The sequence below is a fragment of the Somniosus microcephalus genome, chromosome 13 (assembly GCF_052327205.1).
Source record: "Somniosus microcephalus isolate GS21.2 chromosome 13, FLI_Smic_1.0, whole genome shotgun sequence".
Taxonomy (NCBI): domain Eukaryota; kingdom Metazoa; phylum Chordata; class Chondrichthyes; order Squaliformes; family Somniosidae; genus Somniosus; species Somniosus microcephalus.
The window spans coordinates 142,020,521-142,044,360 of NC_140999.1; the positions used below are offsets into that span (position 1 = coordinate 142,020,521).

Consider the following 23,840-nt stretch of genomic DNA (forward strand, 5'->3'; position numbering starts at 1 on the left):
CCTGTAATATGGTGACCAGAACTGTACGCAGTGCTCTAGCTGTGGCCTAACTAGTGTTTTATACAGTTTGAGCATAATCTCTCTGCTCTTATATTCTATGCCTCGGCTAATAAAGAAAAGTATGCCTTCTTAACCACCTTACCTACCTGTCCTGCTACCTTCAGAGATCTGTGGACATGCCACTCCAAGATCCCTCTGTTCCTCTACACTTCTCAGTATCCTACCATTTATTGTTTATTCCCTTGCCTTGTTAGCCCTCCCCAACTGCATTACCTCACATTTCTCTGGATTGAATTCCATTTGCCACTTTTCTGCCTACCTAACCAGTCCATTCATATCTTCCTGCAGTCTACAGCTATCTTTCTCACTATCAACCACACGGGCAATTTTTGTATCATCTGCAAACTTCTTAATCATGCCCCCTACATTGAAGTCTAAATCATTGATATATTCCACAAAAAGCAAGGGATCTAGTGCGGAGCCCTGCGGACCCCCACTGGAAACAGTCTTCCAGTCACAAAAACACCCATCGACCATTAACCTTTGCTTCCTGCCACTGAGCCAATTTTCGATCCAACTTGCCACTTTCGTTTGGATCCCATGGGCTTTTATTTTTCTGACCAATCTGCCATGTGGGACTTTGTCAAAGGTCTTGCTAAAATCCATGTAGACTACATCAAATGCGCTACCCTCATCGACAATCAAGTTAGTCAGATATGACCCTTCCCTTAACAAATCCATGCTGAATGTCCTTGATTAATCCGTGTCTTTCTAAATGACTATTAATACTGTCCCTCAGAAATTTTTCCAATAACTTGCCCACCACCGAGGCTAGGCTGACTGGCCTGTAATTACTATCTATCTATTTCTCCCTTTTTAAACAATGTTAGCAGTCCTCTAGCATCACACCTGTAGCCAGAGAGGATTGGAAAATGATGGTCAGAGCCTCTGCTATTTCCTCCCTTGCTTCTCTTAACAGAGAATTATACCGTAGCTACAAATTTGAGATCAATACAGTTTACTAGACTCCTGGCAAGTTTATAAAGAATCCAAGGAGTTTAAGGGATTTCTGCCTAAGTACTTCTTAACCCAGATTTGGCATTACATTTATTGTCAAACTCAAGCACTATGGAAAGTAAAAATACCTCCGACACTAGAGATCCAAAACAAAAACAGAAAATGCTGGAAACACGCAGCAGGTCAAGCAGCATCAATGCAGAAGACAAGCCGACGTTTCGGGTGTATGAACCCTTTATTCCGACTAAAAGATATTACCGATGAACTGATATTATCTGCAACATCGTCCAGTCTTGATAAAGGGTCTGCACACCCAAAACGCAGACTTGTCTGTTCTTTCCACAGATGCTGCCTGGCCTGCTATGTTTCTAGCAATTTTGGTTTTCCAGCAGTATGAAACTGCATTCTCCAGGGGTCCGACATTGCTCCCCTCTGGAGTTCGGTTGGAAAGGAAAGGACTTGCATTGATATAGCGCCTTTCTCGACCTCAGGTCATCCCAAAGCGTTTTAGAAGCATTATACACTTTTGAAGTGTAGTCACTGTTTTAATGTAGGGAAACGCAGCAGCCAATTCATACACAAGGTCCCACAAACAGCAATGAGATAATTAAATAAATAAATCGGTCATAAAAAGCTAGCATCAGTAATGGTGACCATGAAACTACCGGATTGTCGTAAAAAAACATTTAGTTCACTAATGTCCTTTAGAGAAGGAAATCTGCCTATATGTGACTCCAGACCCACAGCAATGTGGTTGCTCTTAACTGCCCTTTGAAATGGCCTGAAATGACCCAGCAAGCCATTCAGTTGTATAAGGTGGCTCACCGCCACCTTCTCAAGGGCAATTAGGGATGGGCAATAAATACTGGCCTTGCCAGCGAAAGCCACATCCCGTGAATGAATTTTTTTAAATGACCAGTGATGACCTGTTATTAGTGATGCTGGTTGTTTAGAACCTCCCTCTAAAGATATAGTCACTTTTGCAAATCCACACCAATGCTACAGCTGCAGTGTAAATGCACCCAGAGACCTTTTCCACCAGAAGGGTTATATAAATGCCAGTTCAGGTCTGTAATTACTGGTGCATGGACAGAACTCATCAAATTTACAAGAACTAAACTATAAAGCTGTCATGTTGGGATGTGAACATTTTATATACACCTTACTCTAACTATAAACTTAATGCAATTAAACAACACAAATTACACCAAACCACAAATATTGTCTTTATGTCATTATACTGAGGATTGAAGTGAAGGATTTTGCTAAGTTAATTGTTAATATTTAAAACTGGATGTTAATTCCAGCAGGCCAACCTGAGCCGGCTCTGACCGAGCCTACCTCTCGGCACGGATCCGCTCTCAAACACGCCGCCAGCTCCTGCGCGCCCTGCCGCATCACCCAGCTCTGCATCGCCCCAGCCACACACTCGCCGGGCGGCGTGTCCGCCGGCTCCGAGCCCGGGCTCCCGCTCTCCCGGGCCGCCGGCTCCGAGCCCGGGCTCCCGCTCTCCCGGGCCGCCGGCTCCGGGCTCGGGCTCCCGCTCTCCCGGGCCGCTGGCTCCGAGCTCGGGCTCCCGCTCTCCCGGGCCGCCGGCTCCGAGCCCGGGCTCCCGCTCTCCCGGGCCGCCGGCTCCGAGCCCGGGCTCCCGCTCTCCCGGGCCGCCGGCTCCGAGCCCGGGCTCCCGCTCTCCCGGGCCGCCGGCTCCGAGCCCGGGCTCCCGCTCTCCCGGGCCGCCGGCTCCGAGCCCGGGCTCCCGCTCTCCCGGGCCGCCGGCTCCGAGCCCGGGCTCCCGCTCTCCCGGGCCGCCGGTTCCGAGCCCGGGCTCCCGCTCTCCCGGACCACCGGCTCCGGGCTCAGGCTCCCGCTCTCTCGGGCCGCTCGCTGCAGGCTCGTCTCCATCTCCTCAGCCATGAAGCGGTTTGTCACCGCGCAGACTCCCCGCTTCTCGGTCGGTTACCTCGGCGACGGCACGAACGCGTCAACGGCGCAACTCCGAGGCTGCGCCCTCCCAGCCTGCAGGCGGCGCTGTGGCCGGGAGCGGGCCGACACCTGCTGGCCGGAGAGCAGAACTGCACCGTACTCCTCCAGGGAGATCAATGATGTACAAAGCGCCTGTGGAAGCTGCAGCATTTCTGCACCGCGAACCTCGCACCTTCCCCGGCTTGAATACAATGACCACAAAATTACTGTGGCAGGCCAACAAATGACGCCTACTGGTAGACTGGCTCTTGCCCGTTTAATGTAAACGATGCAAGTTGCTAGAAGTGCGGGATAGAAAGGGCACCGCGCCCTCTCCAGGGCATCTGGGATTCTGTGTAACTCCTTAACCAATCCGATCGAAGGAACATGAAATGAACAGCACACCATCTAAACAAGTAAATTAGAGAGAATGAATTCAATGTCAAATCAAGTACACCAAGAGAAATAAAGAGGGAAAGATGGATTGGATTAGGAGAGAGGGGGGGAAATAAATCGCAAGTAAAAAAAAATGTTTTTTAAATCGTCAACAACAATTAAAACGTGAACGGATGACACACCACACTTGTAGTAGTTAATTTCCAGAAAGGTTGACTGCACTAATGAACACTTATCACACCATTAAGAGGGTACTTAGACTGAAATGGACAAGCCCCACCTTTCTGTGGCAAGTTTACAACAATAATAGTAACTTGTATTTTTATAGTGGCTTTAACATAATAAAACGTCCCAAGCTGCTTCACAAACATTATCATATAAAACTTGACACCAAGCCACATAGAGATATTAGGGCAGATAACCAAAAGCTTAGTCAAAGAAGTAGGTTTTAAGGAGTGTCTTAAGGAGGAAAGAGAGGTTTAGGGAGGGTATTCCAGAGCTTAGGGCCTTGATAGCTGAAGGCACAGCCTCCAATGGTAGAGCAATTAAAATCAGAGATGAGCAAGAGGCCAGAATTGGAGGAGCGCAGATATCTCAGAGGGCTGGAGGAGGTTACAGAGATAGGGAGGGGCGAGACCATAAAGGGATTTGGAAACAAGGATGAGAATTTTGTTGCTTAACCAGGAGCCAATGTAGGTCAATGACACAGGGCGACGGGGGCTTGGTGCGACTTAGGACACAAGCAGCAGAGTTTTGGATGACCTCAAGTTAACGGAGGCTGTAAGGTGGGACGATAGCAAAATACTGCAGATGCTGGAAATCCGAAACAACAGAAAATGTTGGAAAAACTCAGCAGGCCAGGCAACATCCGTGGAGAGAAAATAGAGTCAACATTTCAGGTCTAACCCTTTTTCAAAACTGGAAAGGAAATGAAATAGATCGAAAGGCAGGGCTGGGAGAGAACAAAAGAAGTGAAGAGACATTAAGAGGTATTGAAAACGAGATGAGATGGTGGTAGGACTAGTGGAGACAAAAGACAGCTGTAGATTAGGTGTGAAGTGTTCTGGCAGAATGAGAGACAGCTGTCATGTGGGAAAGAGAAAAAAAAAGGGGGGAAAGGGCCAAAACAGAGATGTGGATAAAATATAAGCAAAAATGTAAAGGGGGCCGAGGTTATGATCTGAAATTGTTGAACTCGATGTTGAGTCCGGAAGCCTGTAAAGTGCCTAATTGGAAGAGGAGGTGCTGTTCCTCGAGTTTACGTTGAGCTTCCGTGGAACAATGCAAGAGCCCGAGTACAGTGAGGTCTGAGTGGGAATGGAGCGGTGAATTAAAGTGACAGGTGACCGGAAGCTCGGGGTCCCCCTTATGGACTGAACGGAGGTGTTCTGCAAAGCGGTCACCCAATCTGCGTTTGGTCTCCCCAATGTAGAGGAGACCACAACATGAGCAGCGAATACAGTATACTAGATTGCAAGAAGTACAAGTAATTTGCTGTTTCACCTGGAAGGGATGTTTGGGGTCCTGGACAGTGGGAAGGGCAAGGGGAGGTATAAGGGCAGGTGTTGCATCTCCTGCACTTGCACGGGAAGGTGCCGGGCGAAGGGGAAGGGGTGCTGGGCGTGATAGAGGAGTGGACTAGGGTGTCTCGGAGGGAGCGGTCCCTACGGAATGCTGAAAGGGGAGGGAAGGGGAAGATGCGTTTGGTGGTGGGATCACTTTGGAGGTGGCGGAAATGGCAAAGGATGATCCGTTGAATGTGGAGGCTGGTGGGGTGAAAGGTGAGGACAAGGGGAACCCTATCGTGGTTCCGGGAGGGAGGGGCAGGGGTGAGGGCAGACGTGCGGGAGATAGAACGGACACGGTCGAGGGCTGTGTCAACCACAGTAGAGGGGAATCCTCGGTTGCGGAAAAAGGAAGACATGTCGGAAGCACTGGTGTGGAAGGTGGCATTGTCGGAGCAGATGCGGCGGAGACGGAGAAACTGGGAGAATGGAATAGAGTCCTTACAGGAGGCGGGGTGGGAGGAAGTGTAGTCCAGGTATCTGTGGGAGTCAGTGGGCTTGTAGTGAATGTTGGTCAATAACCTATCCCCAGAGATGGAGACGGAGAAGTCGAGGAAGGGAAGGGAAGAGTTGGAGATGAACCATGTGAAGGTGAGGGAAGGGTGGAAATTGGAGGCAAAGTGAATGAAATTGTCTAGTTCAGGGCGAGAGCAGGAAACGGCACCGATACAGTCATCAATGTACCGGAAGAAGAGGTGAGGGAGGGGACCCGAGTAGGACTGGAACAAAGAGTGTTCAACATATCCCACAAAAAGGCAGGCATAGCTAGGACCCATGCGGGTACCCATTGCAACACCTTTGATTTGGAGGAAATGAGTGGAGTCAAAGGAGAAGTTGTTCAATGTGAGAACAAGTTCAGCCAGGCGGAGGAGGGTAGTGGTGGATGGGGACTGGTCGGGCCTCTGTTCAAGGAAGAAGCGGAGCACCTTCAGGCCATCCTGGTGGGGGATGGAGGTGTAGAGGGATTGTACGTCCATGGTGAAAAGGAGGCGGTTGGGGCCAGGAAACTGGAAACTGTTAAAGTGGCGGAGGGCGTCCGAAGAGTCGCGGATGTAGGTGGGAAGAGGCTGGACAAGGGGAGAAAAGATAGAGTTGACATAGGAAGAGATAAGTTTGGTGGGGCAAGAACAGGCTGAAACGATGCGTCTACCAGGGCAGTCCTGTTTGTGGATCTTGGGAAGGAGGTAGAAGTGGGCTGTGCGGGGTTGGGAAACTATGAGGTGGGAGGCTGGCCAGGAGTGTGTTGGAAGTCAAGTCTAGGGATAACAAGGGCGCGGATGAGGGTTTCAGCAGATGAGCAGAGGCAGGATCTTCGTGTCTACCTTGTAAGTACAGGAACTTTGTGCCACTCAATGTATTTGAATGGGGAGCCAGACAGCAAGATGCCGTTTTCGCGAAGCCAACGGCGGAGTGGCGCATCTCGGACAGCAACTTTTGTATTTCCGCATTTAATCATGCATCTGCCCCCGCCTGAAGTTGCTGTGGTATTTGCAGATAAATAACAATGAGTGCAATTAGCCTTGCAGTTATTTTAACAATTTTTGGGCCTATGCAACAGCCCAGTACAGTACAGACCATGTAGCCCATTGCCCCTTCTCTGAAAAGGACTCTTAAAATTGTTTATCCACTTCCCTTTTAAAAGCTATTATGAATTTTTGCTTCCATGATTGTTGAGGACTTTCAGTGCTGGATATCTGCCACTCTCAGTTGTACTGGGTTAGCTTGTCTATGTAAGTGGTTAGCTCTAGCATAGGTCTTCAGCACTACAGTTGGTCTCTCGTCAGGCCCAAGTATACACTCCAGAAGCAGGGTAGACAACCAAGCAATGACCAGGAAGAGGCAGCTTCATAGGCATCCCCATCCTCAACCGTGGCGGAAACCAGCATGCAAGTTAAGCCAAAAGTGTCAAGTGGTACTCTACTTCCTCCGACAGTCACTAACAGCACATATACCAATTGCCAACCCATTTGGGTCGCTGCACATAACATTAAGCAGCAGCTGTGTGCAGTGGACACATCAAAAGCTATGGAGGCAAAAATTCAGTTAGCGCTCGAGCGCGGCAATTTTAGCGCCGCTCGTGAAATTGACCAGTCGTTTTGCGGCGGTGCTAAACACTACCGCCACGATCTCCTGCGCCCGCAGATCGTAACATCAGTTGAGCGTGCAATGCCCTGGTCCGGATATTGAGTCACGCCTTAACGCCTGCCGTTAGGAATGACAGGTAGCGGGAAATGTTTTCAAGTTCAAATCAAATCAACTTTTGTCATTGTTAGTGCACAAGTGCAGTACAACGAAATGTAGGCTTGCGGCTCCCGAGTGTACATTTAGATTAAGACATTTAACCATTCAACATACATTTGGCTTGTAATACATTAACATAAACATAACCATAATAAAGTGCATTGGCAGATGTGCAGGCTTGAGAGTTTATTTGTGGAGTTCAGTAGGATGACAGCCCTGGGAAAGAAGCTGTTCCTAAATCTGGTCGTACGGGTGCGAATGCATCTGTAGCGTCTCCCAGATGGCAGGAGGGCGAACAGACTGTGGCTGGGGTGGGTAGGGTCTTTGATGATGGTCCGTGACCTCCGTAAACAGCGTTTCTGGTATATGTGCTCTATGGTCGGTAGCCGGGTGCCGGTAATGCGTTGGGCAGTTTTGACTACCCGCTGCAGGGCTTTCCGGTCATAGTAGCTACAGCTGCCATACCATACTGTGATACAGTTTGTCAGGATGCTCTCTATTGTGCAGCGGTAAAAGTTAGAGAGGATCAGGGGTGACAGGTTACATCCCTTCAGCCTCCTTAGGAAATATAGGCGCTGCTGGGCCTTCTTCACCAGAGAGGAGGTATTGAGGGGCCAGGAGAGGTCTTCTGTGATGTGGACTCCGAGGAACTTAAAGCTGTCCACCCTTTCCACCACAGCCCCATTGATGTGGATGGGGGTGTGACTTCCGCCTTTAGACTTCCTGAAGTCCACAATGATTTCTTTGGTTTTCTTGATGTTAAGGGCCAGGTTGTTATCGGCGCACCACTTCACGAGATGCTGGACCTCCTCCCTGTAGGCTGACTCATCGTTGTTGGTGATCTGGCCTACTACCGTGGTATCATCCGCAAACTTGATGATGGTGTTGGAACCATGAACAGCCACACAGTCGTGGGTGAAGAGGGAGTAGAGGAGGCGGCTCAGCATGTGATGAAATATGTCATTCATCAGACTCTGTATTTAACTACATATATTGTATTGCCTGCTCCGGTGTTTTACCTTGTATTGTATATAGTGCACCGCCCCCTTTCTCCCCATTGGATGTGTTGGCTCCGCCCATACCTGGCCCTACTTAAGACAAGCCCAGGCTTGTCTTGCAGCAGAATGCTAGGTGAAGACACAGGCACCTTTCTTTGCTAATAAAAGCCTTGTTTTATTCAGTTAACTTTGGTCTTGAAGTTATTGAGGCGCATCACAGCACACATCCTTGTGGGGCCCCCGTGTTCAGGGTCGGGGGGGGGGGGGGGTGGGAGGTGTGGTTACCTAATTTGACAGACTGGGGTCTGTTTGTTAGGAAGTCCAGGGTCCAGTTGCAGAGGGAAGTGTTCAGGCCAAGAGTTTGGAGTTTGGTGGCCAGCTTGTTCGGGGCGATAGACTACAGCTCAGCATTCAACACTATGAACAGCATTCTGATGTAGGTCTCCTTACCATCTAAGTGATTCAGTGCCGAGCGTAGAGCAGTTGTGATTGCATCCTCCGTTGATCTGTTTGCACAATAGGCAAACTGGTGTTGGTCAAGAGAGGCAGGAACACTGGCTTTGATGTGAGCCAGGACCAGTCTCTCGAAACACTTCATTATGATGGGTGTGAGTGCGACAGGTCGATAGTCGTTCAGGCACGTCACAGCTGTTTGTTTTGGCACAGGAATAATGGTAGCGGTCTTGAAGCATGTAGGGACTACTGCCTGGGCCAATGACAGATTGAAGATGGTGGTGAAGACATCAGCCAGCTGATCAGCACATTCCTTGAGTACCCGTCCAGGGATGCTATCCGGTCCAGCAGCCTTTCGTGTGTTCACTCCGCGTAGAACACCCCTTACGTCGGAGGTCGACAGAGTGAGCACCTGGTCTTCCGGGGATGGCAAGGCTTTGGTAGCCGGCTCCCTGTTGTCCCTGTCGAAGCGAGCGTAGAAGTTGTTAAGCTTAAGCGCTATTTAAAGGCGGGCACTTCCTGCCTTTTATCAGCAAAATTTTTGGTACATGCAGGTTGAGGGGGAGAAACACGTCTGGAGAGATTTAATGCTGTCCTGAGGAGTTTTGGCCCTCAGCAGCACTTTTGAGGTTCCTAAGAGCCAAGCGCTTTCCCTGGGCCTATCCATTAGTGGTTCCAACACAATTGCTTTTGAGGTCTCTCCAGGCCGAGATTCAAGGCTGCAATGAGCAGGGTGTGGCTGGCCAGCAAGATGGGCCCGCCCCTTTAAGAACTGGACGGCGCCAATCTGTCTGGCTTCCATGGTTACTGACATCACTTGAGCTTCAGTCGTGTTCTGAGGTAGCACCTCGTTCCCTGAGGTTTGCGCCTTGAGGTGTGTAGCACCTGATTTAGTGTTCAAATCACCTCCAGGGGCGATAGAGGCAAATTTTGCAGTCTGTGGCGATAATTAGCGTCAGGTGCTAAACTTTGCGCCTGGCTGAGATTAGTGCTCCAAAATGGGTGATACCCAATTTTTCCCCCATGGGGACTGACAAGAGACCAACTGTAGTGCTGAAGACCTATGCTAGAGCTAACCACTTCCAGTACAACTGAGAGTGGCAGATATCCACCCACATGGAAGAATGTCAAGACACTGGATAAATCTAACACGACCAATTACCAACCTATTAGCCTCCTCCCACACATCAGTAAACAAATGGAAGGAGTCATATGTACTACCATTAAGAAACACCTGCCCGTCATTAACCTACTTAATGACACGCAGTTCAGGTTTCACCAGAAGCACTCAGCTCCTATCCTCAGTACAGCTTTGATCCAGATATGGACACAAGAGCTGAATGACTCAACAAAATATTCGATCAAGTATGGCACCAAGCAGCTCTGCAAAATTGAAGTAAATGGCGGCGGGAGTCAAAAAGAGAAAACCCGCCAGTGGCTGGAGTTATACCTGCGCAAAGGAAAATTGTGGTTGTTGGAGGCCTCTCGACACAGCCTCCTGCAGGAGTTCCTCAGGGACGTATCCTCGACCAACCATCTGTAACTGCTTCGATGATCTTCCCTCCATCATAAGGTCAGGAATGAGGCTGTATGCTGACAATTCCAGTGTTAACTCCATTCACAACTCCCCAGCTAGTGAAACAGCCTATGCCATCAGCATCTTGGGGGTCACTTTTGACCAGTAACTGAACTGAACCGAACCAACACCATGGCTACAAGAGCATGGCAGAGGCTGGGTACTCTGCAACAAGTGGTTCACCTCCTGACTTCTCAAAATCTTGATGCTCAACACCAGAGGACAGAGCAGTTTGCTCGATTCGTGCCCTGCCACTGGATTCACTATCCAACCCACCCCACCCCCCACTGCCAACGCATTATGGCTGCAGTATGAATAATATACATGATGCACTGCAGCAACTCACCAAGGTTACCTAATAGCATCTGTCTGCTTTGCAACCTCTAACACCAAGAAAGACAAAAGCAGCAATATCATGGGAACACCAAGTCACACACCACCCTGACTTGAACAGATATTGCTGTTCCTTCATCATTGCTGGGTCAAAATCCCGGAATTCCCTACCGAATGGCACTACCAAGGACTGCAGCACTTCTAAGAGAAGGCCCACCACCACCTTCTTAGAGCAACTAGGGATGAGCAATACATGTGGCATTGCCAGTGTTGCCCACATCCCAAAAACAAATGATAATGGCAGAGGAGCAGGGAAAATAAAAGAGGCCTACTGTCAGATCTCGGTCTCAAGTTGGCACTGAAAATGTTCTCCTTCTCCCTCACCCACAAAGGGATCTCAGCCACAGAACACATTTAAATGCTGGGAGGGGTGGAGGTGGATAAGAGAGGGTATGGTGGGGGAAAGAAAAAGGGGACAGCAGTTAAGGAAAGCAACTGATTTTCCTGCCTTTTCACTGCAGTATCAAACCTAGGTAAGATCAGAAATAACAACAGAAAATGCTGGAAAAACTCAGCAAGTCAGGCAACATCCGTGGAGAGAAATTTGAGTTGACGTTTCGGGTTTGACCCTTCTTCAAAACTGGAGAGAAAAGGAACTAGATCGAAGGCAGGGCTGCGATCGGACAAAAGAATAAAAGAACCAAAAGAAGTAAAAGAGATTAGAAGCTAGACGAGATGGTAATAGGCTGTGATTAGGTGTAAAGTGTACTGGCAGGGCAAAAGATAGCTGCCAGGTGTGAGAGAGAAACAAAAGGAAAGGGGGGGGGAAAGGAAAGGAGTGGAAAAATATAAGTGAAAATGAAATAGGGGCCGAGGTTATGATCTGAAATTGTTGAACTCGATATTGAGACCGGAAGGCTGCAGACTGCCTAATCGGAAGATGAGGTGCTGTTCCTCGAGTTTACGTTGAGCTTCCGTGGAACAGTACAAGAGGCCAAGGACGGTGAGGTCCGAGTGGGAATGGAGCGGTGAATTGAAATGACAGGCGACCGGAAGCTCGGGGTCACCCTTACGGACTGAACGGAGGTGTTCCGCAAAGCGGTCACCCAATCTGCGTTTGGTCTCCCCAATGTAGAGGAGACCGCATCGTGAGCAGCGAATACAGTATACTAGATTGCGAGAAGTACAAGTAAATCGCTGTTTCACCTGGAAGGGGTGTTTGGGGCCCTGGACAGTGGGGAGGGGGGAGGTATAGGGGCAGGTGTTACATCTCCTCCGCTTGCACGGGAAGGTGCCAGGCGAAGGGGAAGGGCTGTTTGGGGTGATAGAGGAGTGGACTAGGGTGTCTCGGAGAGAGCGGTCCCTGCAGAATGCTGAAAGGGGAGGGGAGGGGAGGGGAAGATACGTTTGTGGCAGCACTTGCTGGACTAGTGGTGGGAAGGAGAGAGAGCGAGCGAGCAGAGGGGTGAAAGTGACCACCTCTCCCACTCTTCTGCTCCCATAACTGCATCAACAGACCATAGCTTACTCAGACCCATAAATAAAAATAACTGTAAAACTCTTTAGGGATCTCCTTACTCGTGGTTGTTTCACCTTCAGCCACTGCCTTGCAACAGCATCACAGCATTTTCCTCCCTGCAGTGGCAGACTTTTTCTATGTGACTAATTTCTGAGCCAATAAAGTGGCACCAGACATGATCCCAATGTCACCAGGACAAACTGCTAACAAGTGCCCCTCTCAAGGAGGGCACCACTAATTTAAGTTGCCCAGCCAAACTAAAAATACTTGCGTAGAGTTAAATTAGGATTTGGTTTTCATTATTGATAATACAAGTGTCCATTGGTGCCCACCGGTCACAAAAAGCTTCCAGTGAACACTCCATTCCAAGGTGACCTCCCGGGCAAGTACAAGGCATTGGAAGAATGACACACAGAGCATCCCACCCCTCCCCGCCCCGATCCTAGGCATCTGGACCTGTGCATGGGATTCCCTCCATGTGACAGATTCCACTGGGAGTCTGCCCTTCATTTATAATTAGATTCAACACTTGGAATGTGAGCTAGGTACACAGCAGGATTAGGACATCAGGCAGAGGTCCAATCCCAACTCACTTCCAGCAGAAAAACTACCTGGAAGGAAAATGCAGCCTAGATTGTAAAAAAAGCTAACCTCCCCTTTGTTCTTTTGGTGATTACCTCACATTAATGCTCTACTAATCCACCAACCAGTGGAAATAGTTTTTCCTTGTTTACCTTAATTTTGAGCACTATGCTCAGATCTTTTCTTAACTTTCTCTGTTCTAATGAAAAAAGCGTTGGTTTCTCTAGTTTATCCTCATAACTAAAGTTTTTCATCCCTGGTATCATTTTAGTAAATCCCTTCTGTAACCTCTGCATTGCCTTGACATCATTTCTAAAAGAGGTGCCTAAAACCAGACAACAATCTAACTATGCACTGACCAATGATTTTGTGTACTTTTGGCATTACCTCTTTGCTTTTGTACGCCATACCACTACTTATAAAATCCAGGATTTTATTTATTTAATTTTTTTTTTTTAAACTGCTTCATCAGCTTGTCCCTCCCTTTTAAAGATTGTATCAGAACTGCCAAGTCTCTGTGCTCTTCGACTCCTTTCCTGTTTGCTGGTGCTTTATTTAGATGCAGTGTTGTTGACTCCAAGGACTGACCACACTCCTTGGTGGTGCTACAGAACTGCATTGACGCCCCAGTGGTTTTGCAGCTGTGGGAACAGTTCAAATTGGTCTGGTATTGCTACCTTAATGTAAATCCTGCAATAAGTGGAAAAATATTGCCAAAAAGCCAATTTATGGTCTAGTTCACAGTTTTAAAAAAAACAGGTTCTCAAGAAAAGACGGGTAGTAAGGCACAATGGTGGCTGGTATGGAGACCAAAAAAATTGCACTGGTGAAATAGGGCTCAGGTTCTAAGACTGGGAATATTACACATTGTTGGTGTTCAGTGGAAAAAGATTTCCCAGAGTTCGACATTGGGTGAATCGTAAAATAGATTTTCAAGTGCGTTATTATACCAGAGGCTTATGCCATGTAAAAATTAAATGGTTGCCAAAAGATCGACCGTGCCTTTCCAATATTTGCTGTTTTTATTGCAGATTTCCAGCAGTTTATTTTTTCATCTCGCATACATGCCACCTAAATAAGCACATAATTACTCTTCTAAAATAAACATTCCTTGAAATGGGCCACACCAAACAGCACAAGTACACAATCATGAGTGCAGCATTGGATCATTCCATAAATATAATTCAACGGGTGGATTCTATTTATATCCATGAACAAAACCTTAGTATTGAAAATATTTTAATTCTTAACTAAAAGCATCATCATTGCTGCACCAATTCTCAATGTATCTCCTCAAAGATTGCATGAAGAACTGAATAAACAATAAACAGGAATCAAGAGGTTATTGTCAAAGTAAACAAAGAATATTGTATTAGGAGTCCTCATTTCATAGAAGCAATTTATTGTGCGGAGGCAAAACTACCTCAATAATACCCATTTTACACCTACTGATAGGACTGTGGTAAGTATTACCTCACAGAAGAAGCCACATTTAATAGTCATTATGGTATGAGAGATGAAGTGCAGCTGGAGCAAAAAATAGTTTACAGGAAGCATAGGGAATTAGCCAATGGTAAAATTTCTCCAAGTGTTTCCAGATACCACATGACTAGAATCAAATTAATGACAAAAATAGTCTTCAGCAGCATTTAACATGTTATAGACACACATCTAGCATACGTTTGCAAATGTTGTAATAAATGGTGTCAGCTGTGTCTCAGTTGGTAGCACACTTGCCTCTGAGTCAGAAGGTTGAGAGTTCCAAGTCCCACTCCAGAGACTTGAACACAAAAATCTAGGCTGACACTCAGTGCAGTGCCGAGGAAGTGCTGCACTGTCGGTGGTGCCGTCTTGCAGATGAGATGTTAAACAGAGGCCCTGTCTGTGCTCTCAGGTGGACGTAAAAGATCCCATGGCATTATTTCGAAGAGGAGCAGGAAAGTTATCCCAGGTGTCCTGGCCAATATTTATTCCTCAATCAACATCACTAAAACAGGTTATCTGGTCATTATCACATTGCTGTTTGTGGGACCTTGCTGAGCGCAAATTGACTCACGTTTCCTACATTACAACAGTGACTATACTTCAAAAAGTACTTCATTGGCTGTAAAGTGCTTTGGGACGTCCAGCAGTTGTGAAAGGCACTATATAAATGCAAGTTTTTCTTTAAAGAAATCGACCATCAGAAAGTATTTTTAAATAGGACTATTTATGCTGAAATTAGCTTGCTTCAAATGAAAATGAAGCAATTTAGAGTAAAAATACTTAATTGAAGCAAGGCCAATTTCAGTGGGTCGAGAATGGATCTGGCCTGGGTAAATTGGAATCAAAGATTGGCAAGCAAAATTGTAATCAAACAATGGGCTGCCTTTAAAGAGATGGTTCGGGTACAGTCTAGGTACGTTCCCACGAGGGGGAAAGGTACGGCAACCAAAGTCAGAGCTCCCTGGATGATGAAAGAGATAGAGAGTAAGATGAAGCAGAAAAAGGGGGCGTATGACAGATGTCAGGTTGAGAATACAAGTGAGAACCAGGTTGAATATGGAAAGTTCAGAGGGGAAATGAAAAAGGAAATAAGAGGGGCAAAGAGAGAGTATCAGAATAGATTGGCAGCTAACATAAAAGGGAATCCAAAAGTCTTCTATAGGCATATAAATAGTAAACAGGTAGTAAGAGGAGAGGTGGGGCCTATTGAGGACTCAAAAGGAGCCCTAAGCATGGAGGTAGAGGGCATGGCTGAGGTACTAAATTAGTACTTTGCATCTGTCTTTACCAAGGAAGATGCTGCTGCCAAAGTTAGTGAAAGAGGAGGTAGTTGAGATACTGGACGGGATAAAAATTGTTAGAGCAAGTACTATAAAGGCTGATACAATAGCAAAATATTGCAGATGCTGGAAATCTGAAAAAACAGAAAATGCTGGAAATACCAGCAGGTCAGGCAGCATCCGTGGAGAGAGAAACAGAGTTAACGGCCCAGTAATTCGGGTCCAAATGCGTGAGTACGGTCTGGGTACTCACGCATCTGGCCGGATGAAATGCCGGCGTTCAGGAAACACCGTGCATGCGGAGAACGCCGGCATTTCCGGTCCTCTGAACGAAGGGGTTCAGAGGCACAGCGCGTGCGACTGCACAGGCAGCGCGTGCGCAGTGAACTTCGTCGATTTCATTCATGTATTCAGTGAGGGTAAGTCCTTACAAGTTACACTTGAAAAAAGCATGTGTAAAGTTGGTCCAAGGCTGCGGAGGAAGGTATATTTTATCGTGGAGCTTCTGAAAGGCAATATTTTTGTTTGGGAAAGGGAGCAAAGTTATTTTAAGAAATGCTGAGGTTAGTTTTAAAGTTTAAATTTTTTTTTTAAAAACGGGTTTTCAGTACGGTAGGTAGAAGGAGCAATTGTGGCTGTGTGAATTGAATGTGAGAATGAGTGTTCTAAAATGAGTAATGTAACATTTCCAACACTTTTAAGAAAGAAACTTATCAGTAATAAGTAATTATGTATGTATGTATGTATGTATGTCCGCATATATTCCTTTACGTATATGTATGTATGTTTATATTCCTTTACTTATGTGTATGAATGTATGTTTTTAATTATGATTTTCCAATAAGTTACTTTCTCTGAAAGTCATAATTAAATACATACATTCATACACATAAGTAAAGGAATATATTCATACACGCAAAGGAATATATACAGACATACATACATAATTACTTAAAAGAATATATTACTGATGAAAAGTTTCTCTCTCAAAAATGTTGGAGTCATTTTCACATTTAATAAACACAGCAAATTCAATTCACATAGCCACAATTGATCCTTCTGCCTACAGTACTGAAAATCCGTTTTAAAAAACAAAAATAAACTTTAAAAAACTTACCTCAGCATTTCTTAAAATAACTTTAATCCCTTTCCCAAACAACCGCAGCCTCTGGAGCAACTGTACACATGCTTTTTTCATGTGTAAGTTGTATTGACTTGACCTCACTGAAAGCATGAATGAAAGCGGCAAATTTTACTGCGCACGCGCTGCCTGTACAGTCGCACGCGTTCTGCCTCTGAACCCCTTCGTTCAGAGGACAGGAAATGCCGGTTTTCCCCGCATGCACTGTGCATGCTGAAAACCGGCATTTCCTCCGGACAGACGCGCAAGTACCCCGACCGTACTCGCGCGTTTGGAAGGGAATTACTGGGCCAACATTTTACATGTCAATAAAATGAAAAATTTAACAATTGCACGATTTGCCCCCTCGCATCTGCGACTGAGGGTCCAAGGAGGTGCATTGCGCAACAGGTCATCGTCGTACGTATCCTCACACTGTTCCCTTTCGGGAACTGTATGAAGTGGTGGAAGGATTTCTGGCCACGTTAACACTCCTTCCGTGACCATAACCATCTTCATACCAGCCATTAGGGTGGTTAGTCCTATGGCGTGAGGGTTTTACGGGCTCCCACAACCCATCTGAGGGGGGGGGGGGGCCACCCACACCCGCGGATGCAAGTATCCCGCTGGATGTCCACCCAGAATTTATAGTTGGAGCTCCGACTCCACTTGCCGGGACTGTCTGGAGCGGGGTTTGAAACCCTACTCCTTCTGGCCCAGCGGCGGGGATGCTTACCGCTACGCAAAAGGCCCACTCCGCGCAAAAGGTGACACCCATAAGTTTCCTGCGCCTTTTCCCTCCCCGTGACTGGAGCCCTATGCTGCCACTTGAAAGACCAAGCTATCATCTGTCCTTTTTGCGGCGCCTTTGACTTCTCATTACCAATGATGAGCAGGCGCTGCGCCTCCACCTCGTTGAGGAGATTGCCGAGGTCATCATCAGTTCAATTGTGAGTTCTTTTAATGCCGTGAATTGTGCTCATTCCAGCCATTTCACGTTGCTAATTGGATTGGGCCTTTGGCGTAGCGGTAGGATCCCCGCCGCTGGGCCAGACGGGGTAGGGTTTCGAACCCCGCTCCAGACAGTCCCGGCAAGTGGAGTCGGAGCTCCGGCTCTAAATTCTGGGTTGACATCCAGTGGGATATTTGCGTCCGTGGGTGTGGGTGGCCCCCCCCTCCTTGTATAGCTTGTGGGAGCCCGTAAAACCCTCCCGCCATAGGACTAACCACCCTAATGGCTGGTTCAAAGATGGTTACGGTCACAGAATGAGTGTTAATCACGGCCATAAATCCTTCCACCACTTCATACAGTTCCCCAAAGGGAACAGTGTGAAGACACGTATGACGACGACATTGGTAAATAAATAAATGGAATAAAAAAAATTAAATTTTTTTTTTAGGGCTTTTAAAAGTCTTTAAATAGCTTTAATTCTGTTTAAAACTACTTCAGATTCTTCAAAATAATGTAAATGTTTTTAAAAGTTTATAAAAGTTACCAAAAGCTTCATAAAAATACCAAAAACCTATTTAAAATGCTGCTTTGCATGTAAAAATGCTTAGCAGCTTGTGAGAAACATTGGGGACGTGTCCTATTAAACTGAGACCTCAAGGGGCATGTCTCACTTGCACAGCGCGCTCCAGGCTTCGCGCTGGCTGCACTCCTGGGCGGCGTGACGTCAGACGCTGCCCGGGATTCTTCTTTTTCAAACAAGAATTCCAGGCGTCCCTGGAGGTGAAATGTCAGCGCGTCGGGTAAGTGCATATCAGGGGCTTGCACGCGCGGCAAGCCACCGACCCGAATTACTGGGCCATTGTTTCAGGTCAATGACCCTTCATCAGAACTCTCAAAGTGCCACATAATAGATTTGCCAGCAAAGTTGAAGCCCATGGAATAAAAGGGACAGTGGCAGCATGGATATGAAATTGGCTAAGTGACAGGAAACAGAGTGGTGCTGAACAGTTGTTTTTTGGACTGGAGGAAGGGTACAGTGGTGTTCCCCAGGGGTTGGTTCTAGGACCACTGCTTTTCTTGATATAAATCATTGACTTTGAATTGAGTGTACAGGGCACAATTTAAAAATTTGCAGACACAAAACTTGGAAGTATAGTGAACAGTGAGGAGGATAGTGATAAACTTCAAGAGATGGAATGGGCAGACAAGTGGCAGATGAAATTTAACGTAGAAAAGTGCGGTGATACATTTTGGTAGGAAGAACGAGGAGAGGCAATATAAACTAAAGGGTACAATTCTAAATCATAATCATAATAATCAACTTTGTCATTGTTAGTGCACAAGTGCAGTATAACGAAATGTAGAAAAAGAGTGTACATTTAGATTAAGACATTTAAACATTCAACATACATTTGGCTTGTAATACATTAACATAAACATAACCATAATAAAGTGCATTGGCAGATGTGCAGGCTTGAGTGTTTATTTGTGGAGTTCAGTAGGATGACAGCCCTGGGAAAGAAGCTGTTCCTAAATCTGGTCGTACGGGTGCGAATGCATCTGTAGCGTCTCCCAGATGGCAGGAGGGCGAACAGACTGTGGCTGGGGTGGGTAGGGTCTTTGATGATGGTCCGTGACCTCCGTAAACAGCGTTTCTGGTATATGTGCTCTATGGTCGGTAGCCGGGTGCCGGTAATGCATTGGGCAGTTTTGACTACTCGCTGCAGGGCTTTCCGGTCATAGTAGCTACAGCTGCCATACCATACTGTGATACAGTTCGTCAGGATGCTCTCTATTGTGCAGCGGTAAAAGTTAGAGAGGATCAGGGGTGACAGGTTACATCCCTTCAGCCTCCTTAGGAAATATAGGCGCTGCTGGGCCTTCTTCACCAGAGAGGAGGTATTGAGGGACCAGGAGAGGTCTTCCGTGATGTGGACTCCGAGGAACTTAAAGCTGTCCACCCTTTCCACCACAGCCCCATTGATGTGGATGGGGGTGTGACTTCCGCCTTTAGACTTCCTGAAGTCCACAATGATTTCTTTGGTTTTCTTGATGTTAAGGGCCAGGTTGTTATCTGTTGTCAGGGGGTGCATCTGTATAAAATGTTGAAGGTGGCAGGGCAGGTTGAGAAAGTGGTTAAAAGAAAGCATATGGGATCCTGGGCTTCATAAATAGAGGCAGAGAGTACAAATGCAAGGAAGTTATGAACCACCTTTATAAAACACTTGTCCAGCCTCAACTGGAGTATTGTGTCCCATTCTGAGCACCACACTTTAGGAAGGATGTGAAGGCCTTGGAGAGGGTGCAGAAAAGATTTACAAGAATGGTTCCAGCGATGAGGGACTTTAGTTACGTGGATGGATTGGAGAAGCTGGGGTTGTTCTCCTTCGAGTAGAGAAGGTTGAGAGGAGATTTGATAGCGGTGTTCAAAATCATGAGGGGTCTGGACAGAGTAGATGGAGAGAAACTATTCCCATTGGCGGAAGGGTCAAAAACCAAAGGACACAGATTTAAGGTGATTGGCAGAAGAACCAAAGGCGACACGAGGAAAAACTTTTTTTACGTAGCAAGTGGTTAGGATCTGAAATGCACTGCTCGAGGGGGTGGTGGAGGCAGATTCACTTGTGGCTTTCAAAAGGGAATTGGATAAGTATCTGAAGGAAAAAAAATTGCAGGGCTACAGGGAAAGGGTGGGGGAGTGGGACTAGCTTAAGTGCTCTTGCAGAGAGCTGGCACGGGCTTGACGGGCCAAATGGCCTCCATCTGTGCTGTAACCATTCTATGATTCTAAAAGATATCCCCAACTAGTGGTTTTATTCTGTTTCTTTGACCTGACTGAGGCATAAGACCCATTATATCAATGCAAAAAAAAATCACCCGATTTTGAACATAAGCCCTACAAAGTGCATAGAATTATACAAGAGTGTGATTTTGGGGGGGGGGGGGGGGGGGGTGGGAAATGAGGGGAAAAAACACTATTAACAGTTGGTAACAACCTTTACAAGACCCAGCAACATTAAGTTTGTTAACATTTATGCTCTCAAACTCTAGAGTAGGGGGAAAAGGAGATGTTCTTTTCTCTTCCTTTGCAGGCTAATCCTTCTGGCAGTTGCGATTACAGGAGGATGCTGCAATCATGCACAAAGCATTCTTTCATAATTGAAAGCACAGCAGTAATGTACCTTCAGTAATATGAGGCTCCATTAGTTTGCTTTTAAATGCCGTCTAAAACAAATCCATGGTGTGAACCTTCTCCTCTTCTTCTTAGGCAGTCCCTCGGAACCGAGGATGGCTTGCTTCCACATTAAAAATGAGTTCGCAGGTGACTGATGAGTCCAATGCGGGACCTACAGTCTGTCACAGGTGGGGCAGATGGTGGTTGAACAGGCGGGTGGGTAGGGTGCGAGGGTTGACGTGCACGCCTTGCGCTGCCTGCGCTTGCTCCCGGCAAAGAGACTCGAGGTGTTCGGCGCCTTTCCGGATGCTGCTCCTCCACTTTGTGCGGACTTGGGCCAGGGATTCCCAGGTGTCGGTGGGGATGTTACACTTTTTCAAAAGGAGGCTTTGAGGGTGTCCTTGAAGCGTTTCCTCTGCCCACTTGGGGCTCTCTTGCCGTGCTGGAGCTCCGAGTAGAGCGCTTGTTTTGGGAGTCTCATATCGGGCATGCGGACAATGTGATCCATCCATCGGAGCTGATCGAGCGTGGTCGAAGCTTCGATGCTGGCCTGAGCAAGAACACAAACGTTGGTACGCCTATCCCGCCAATGGATTTGCAGGATCTTGTGGAGGCAGCGTTGGTGGTACCTCTCCAGTGCTTTGAGGTGCCTGCTGTACATGGTCCATGTCTGAGGCATACAGCAGGGCGGGTATCACTGCTGCTCTGTAGACCACGAGCTTAGTGCCGGGTTTGAGGTCCTAGTCTTCAAACACACTCTTCCTCAGGCGACCGAACGCTGCACTGGCACACTGAAGGCAGTGTTGGACTTAATCAATGTTGACAGTAGGCTCCAGAGGTATGGAAAGTAGTCCACGTTGTCCAAGGCCTTGTCGTGGATTTTGATAAATCAGGGGGGCAGGTTGGTAGAGGATCTTTGTCTTACAGATGTGTAGTGTAAGGCCTATGCTCTCGTACGCTTCGGTGAAGGTGTTGACGATAGTTTGGAGTTCGACCTCCAGGTGAGCGCAGACGCAAGCGTCGTCTGCATACTGTAATTAAACGACAGAGGATGGGACGACCTTGGATCTGGACTGGAGGCGATGGAGGTTGAACAGTTTTCCCATTAGTTGAAGTGTAATGGTAATTAGGTTTTCTGGTGCATAATTATTACTATCCCTATAAGCTAGCATACCACGTGACTATACTCGTTATTCACTGGTAAGAAAGGATGCTACATTTCACAATACTGGAGTTAGTTATTCCTGAAAGAGATTTTCTAATTTACTACATTTATTTTGTGGGTGTGCAACAGTGAATTCCAACTTGATTTCTACCTCCAGTAATGATTTTGGTCTGAGCGTAAATTAGCAATGTTACTGTTAACACAATTAATGTCTGAAGGTGTTTGAAATGCCAAATAGTGCACTGCTCTTGGCTGGAGAAATGATATACCAAGACATAGCCATAGAGCAGACACATTCCATGTGCTCATGGCATTGTTACAGACCATCTCCTCACAATGCTCAGAATTACAGGCCATTTATACCTGTTCCACAAATGCCAGAGCTATTTTTGTCCCACCCCATCACCCCCTTGAAAGTCCAATAACTCTGGTGCAATCACAATTACCTCATCAGCTCATGGCACATACACTCACATGGAGAACAAGTCAGGATACACCATGTAGTTGATGGCTGATGAAATTAGTAATCACCATATAATTACTGCAAGTTTAAATTGAGTGATATTACAGAGAAGAATATGCAGAGCAGGAATTGGTGCCTGCTCCATGTTCACAATCCCATGACATTATGCACAAGTGACAGTACAGTAGCCCAATACAGCAACTCAATGAGGTTCCAAAATAACAGAAAATGCTGGAATAACTCAGCAGGCCAGGCAACATCCGTGGAGAAAATAGAGTCAACGTTTCAAGTCAAACTCTTTGTCAAGACTGGAAAGGCACAGGAAATGAAATAGATTGAGGCGCTAGGCTGGGAGAGAACAAAAGAGAGGTGAAGAGATATTAAGAGGTATTCAAAACAAGACGAGATGGTGATAGGACTAGTGGAGGCAAAAGATGGCTCTAGATTAGGTGTGAAATGTGCTGGCAGAATGAGACACAGCCATGTGGGAGAGAGGGAAAAAAACAGGGTGGGGGGGGGGGGGGGGGGGGGGAAAGGGCCAAAACAAAGATGGGGATAAAAAAAAAAGTAAAACTGTAATGGAGGCAGAGGTTATGATCTGAAATTGTTGAACTCGATATTGAGTCCGGAAGGCTGTAAAGTGTCTAATCGGAAGATGAGGTGCTGTTCTGAGTTTACGCTGGGCTTCCATGGAACAATGCAAGAGCCCAAGTACAGTGAGGTCTGAGTGGGAATAGGGCGGTGAATTAAAATGACAGGCGACAATGAGGTTCCAGCTATGTTATGCTGAAATAGGGAAAAATTGACAAAGTATTCAAACAGCCAAGGGCTTTAATTTAGTTAAGCTGTGTCCCATTACTCTAATAGATCACTGAATGTTCATCATGTTTTATAAGTGTTTAGACAATGTTTACTTACAAGAACAGATTATTTGGTCTATTAGATTAGTTTACAACCTTCAAATCACTGCCTAGTTTGAAGATGGTTCCTAGCTTTACTGTGTTTGTTGGGAACCATCAAAATAAACTTTATATTTTTAAATTAGAGGATATATCCAAATTGATTATACAACAGAAATGTTGCAGCAGGATGTCTTGTGACATGAGCTTAGCCCCACAGTGCTCTCTGAATAACTGGTTCCCCACCCCTATGGGAATAGATACACTAATTGGCATTTGTTACTTCAGAAAAAATCATCTAAACTTGGTGCACCGATTCACGAGGTTGATCTCAGCAAAAACTCACAGTATTGGATCAAAGGAAATGTAAGATACCAAACCAACATTGCATCAGTTGACAGTTATTGCTACTTTAATAGGATTGTGCAACCAAATTCTGTGGTGACTGTTGCATATAGGCCCCATCAGGATTCTCAATGAGCTGTGGCTATCTTAGACAAGTTTAAAAAGGAATTCCGTGCACTCACACACAAAATACTTTTATCAATATTCAATTTCTAATACAAATTCTTAAAATTTGATGGTGGGGTGGGAATTCAAATGAGCATTTCCACTGACTGACAACAGCCTAAATTATGGTGAAGGCCTAATGGCCTTTT

At 46.5% G+C, this 23,840-nt stretch overlaps 1 protein-coding gene across 1 annotated transcript in view; it reads right to left on the reverse strand.

Annotated features, from left to right (window-relative positions):
* LOC147108621 (uncharacterized) overlaps positions 1-3,346 on the reverse strand; it is a 32,114-nt gene extending 28,768 nt beyond the window's left edge. Inside the window, exon 1 of the mRNA XM_086005313.1 lies at positions 2,359-3,346. Coding sequence (XP_085861439.1) covers positions 2,359-2,931 — 573 coding nt within the window. The 5' untranslated portion in view covers positions 2,932-3,346. The remainder of the gene's footprint in view (positions 1-2,358) is intronic.
* Between the last annotated feature and the right edge of the window lie 20,494 nt (positions 3,347-23,840).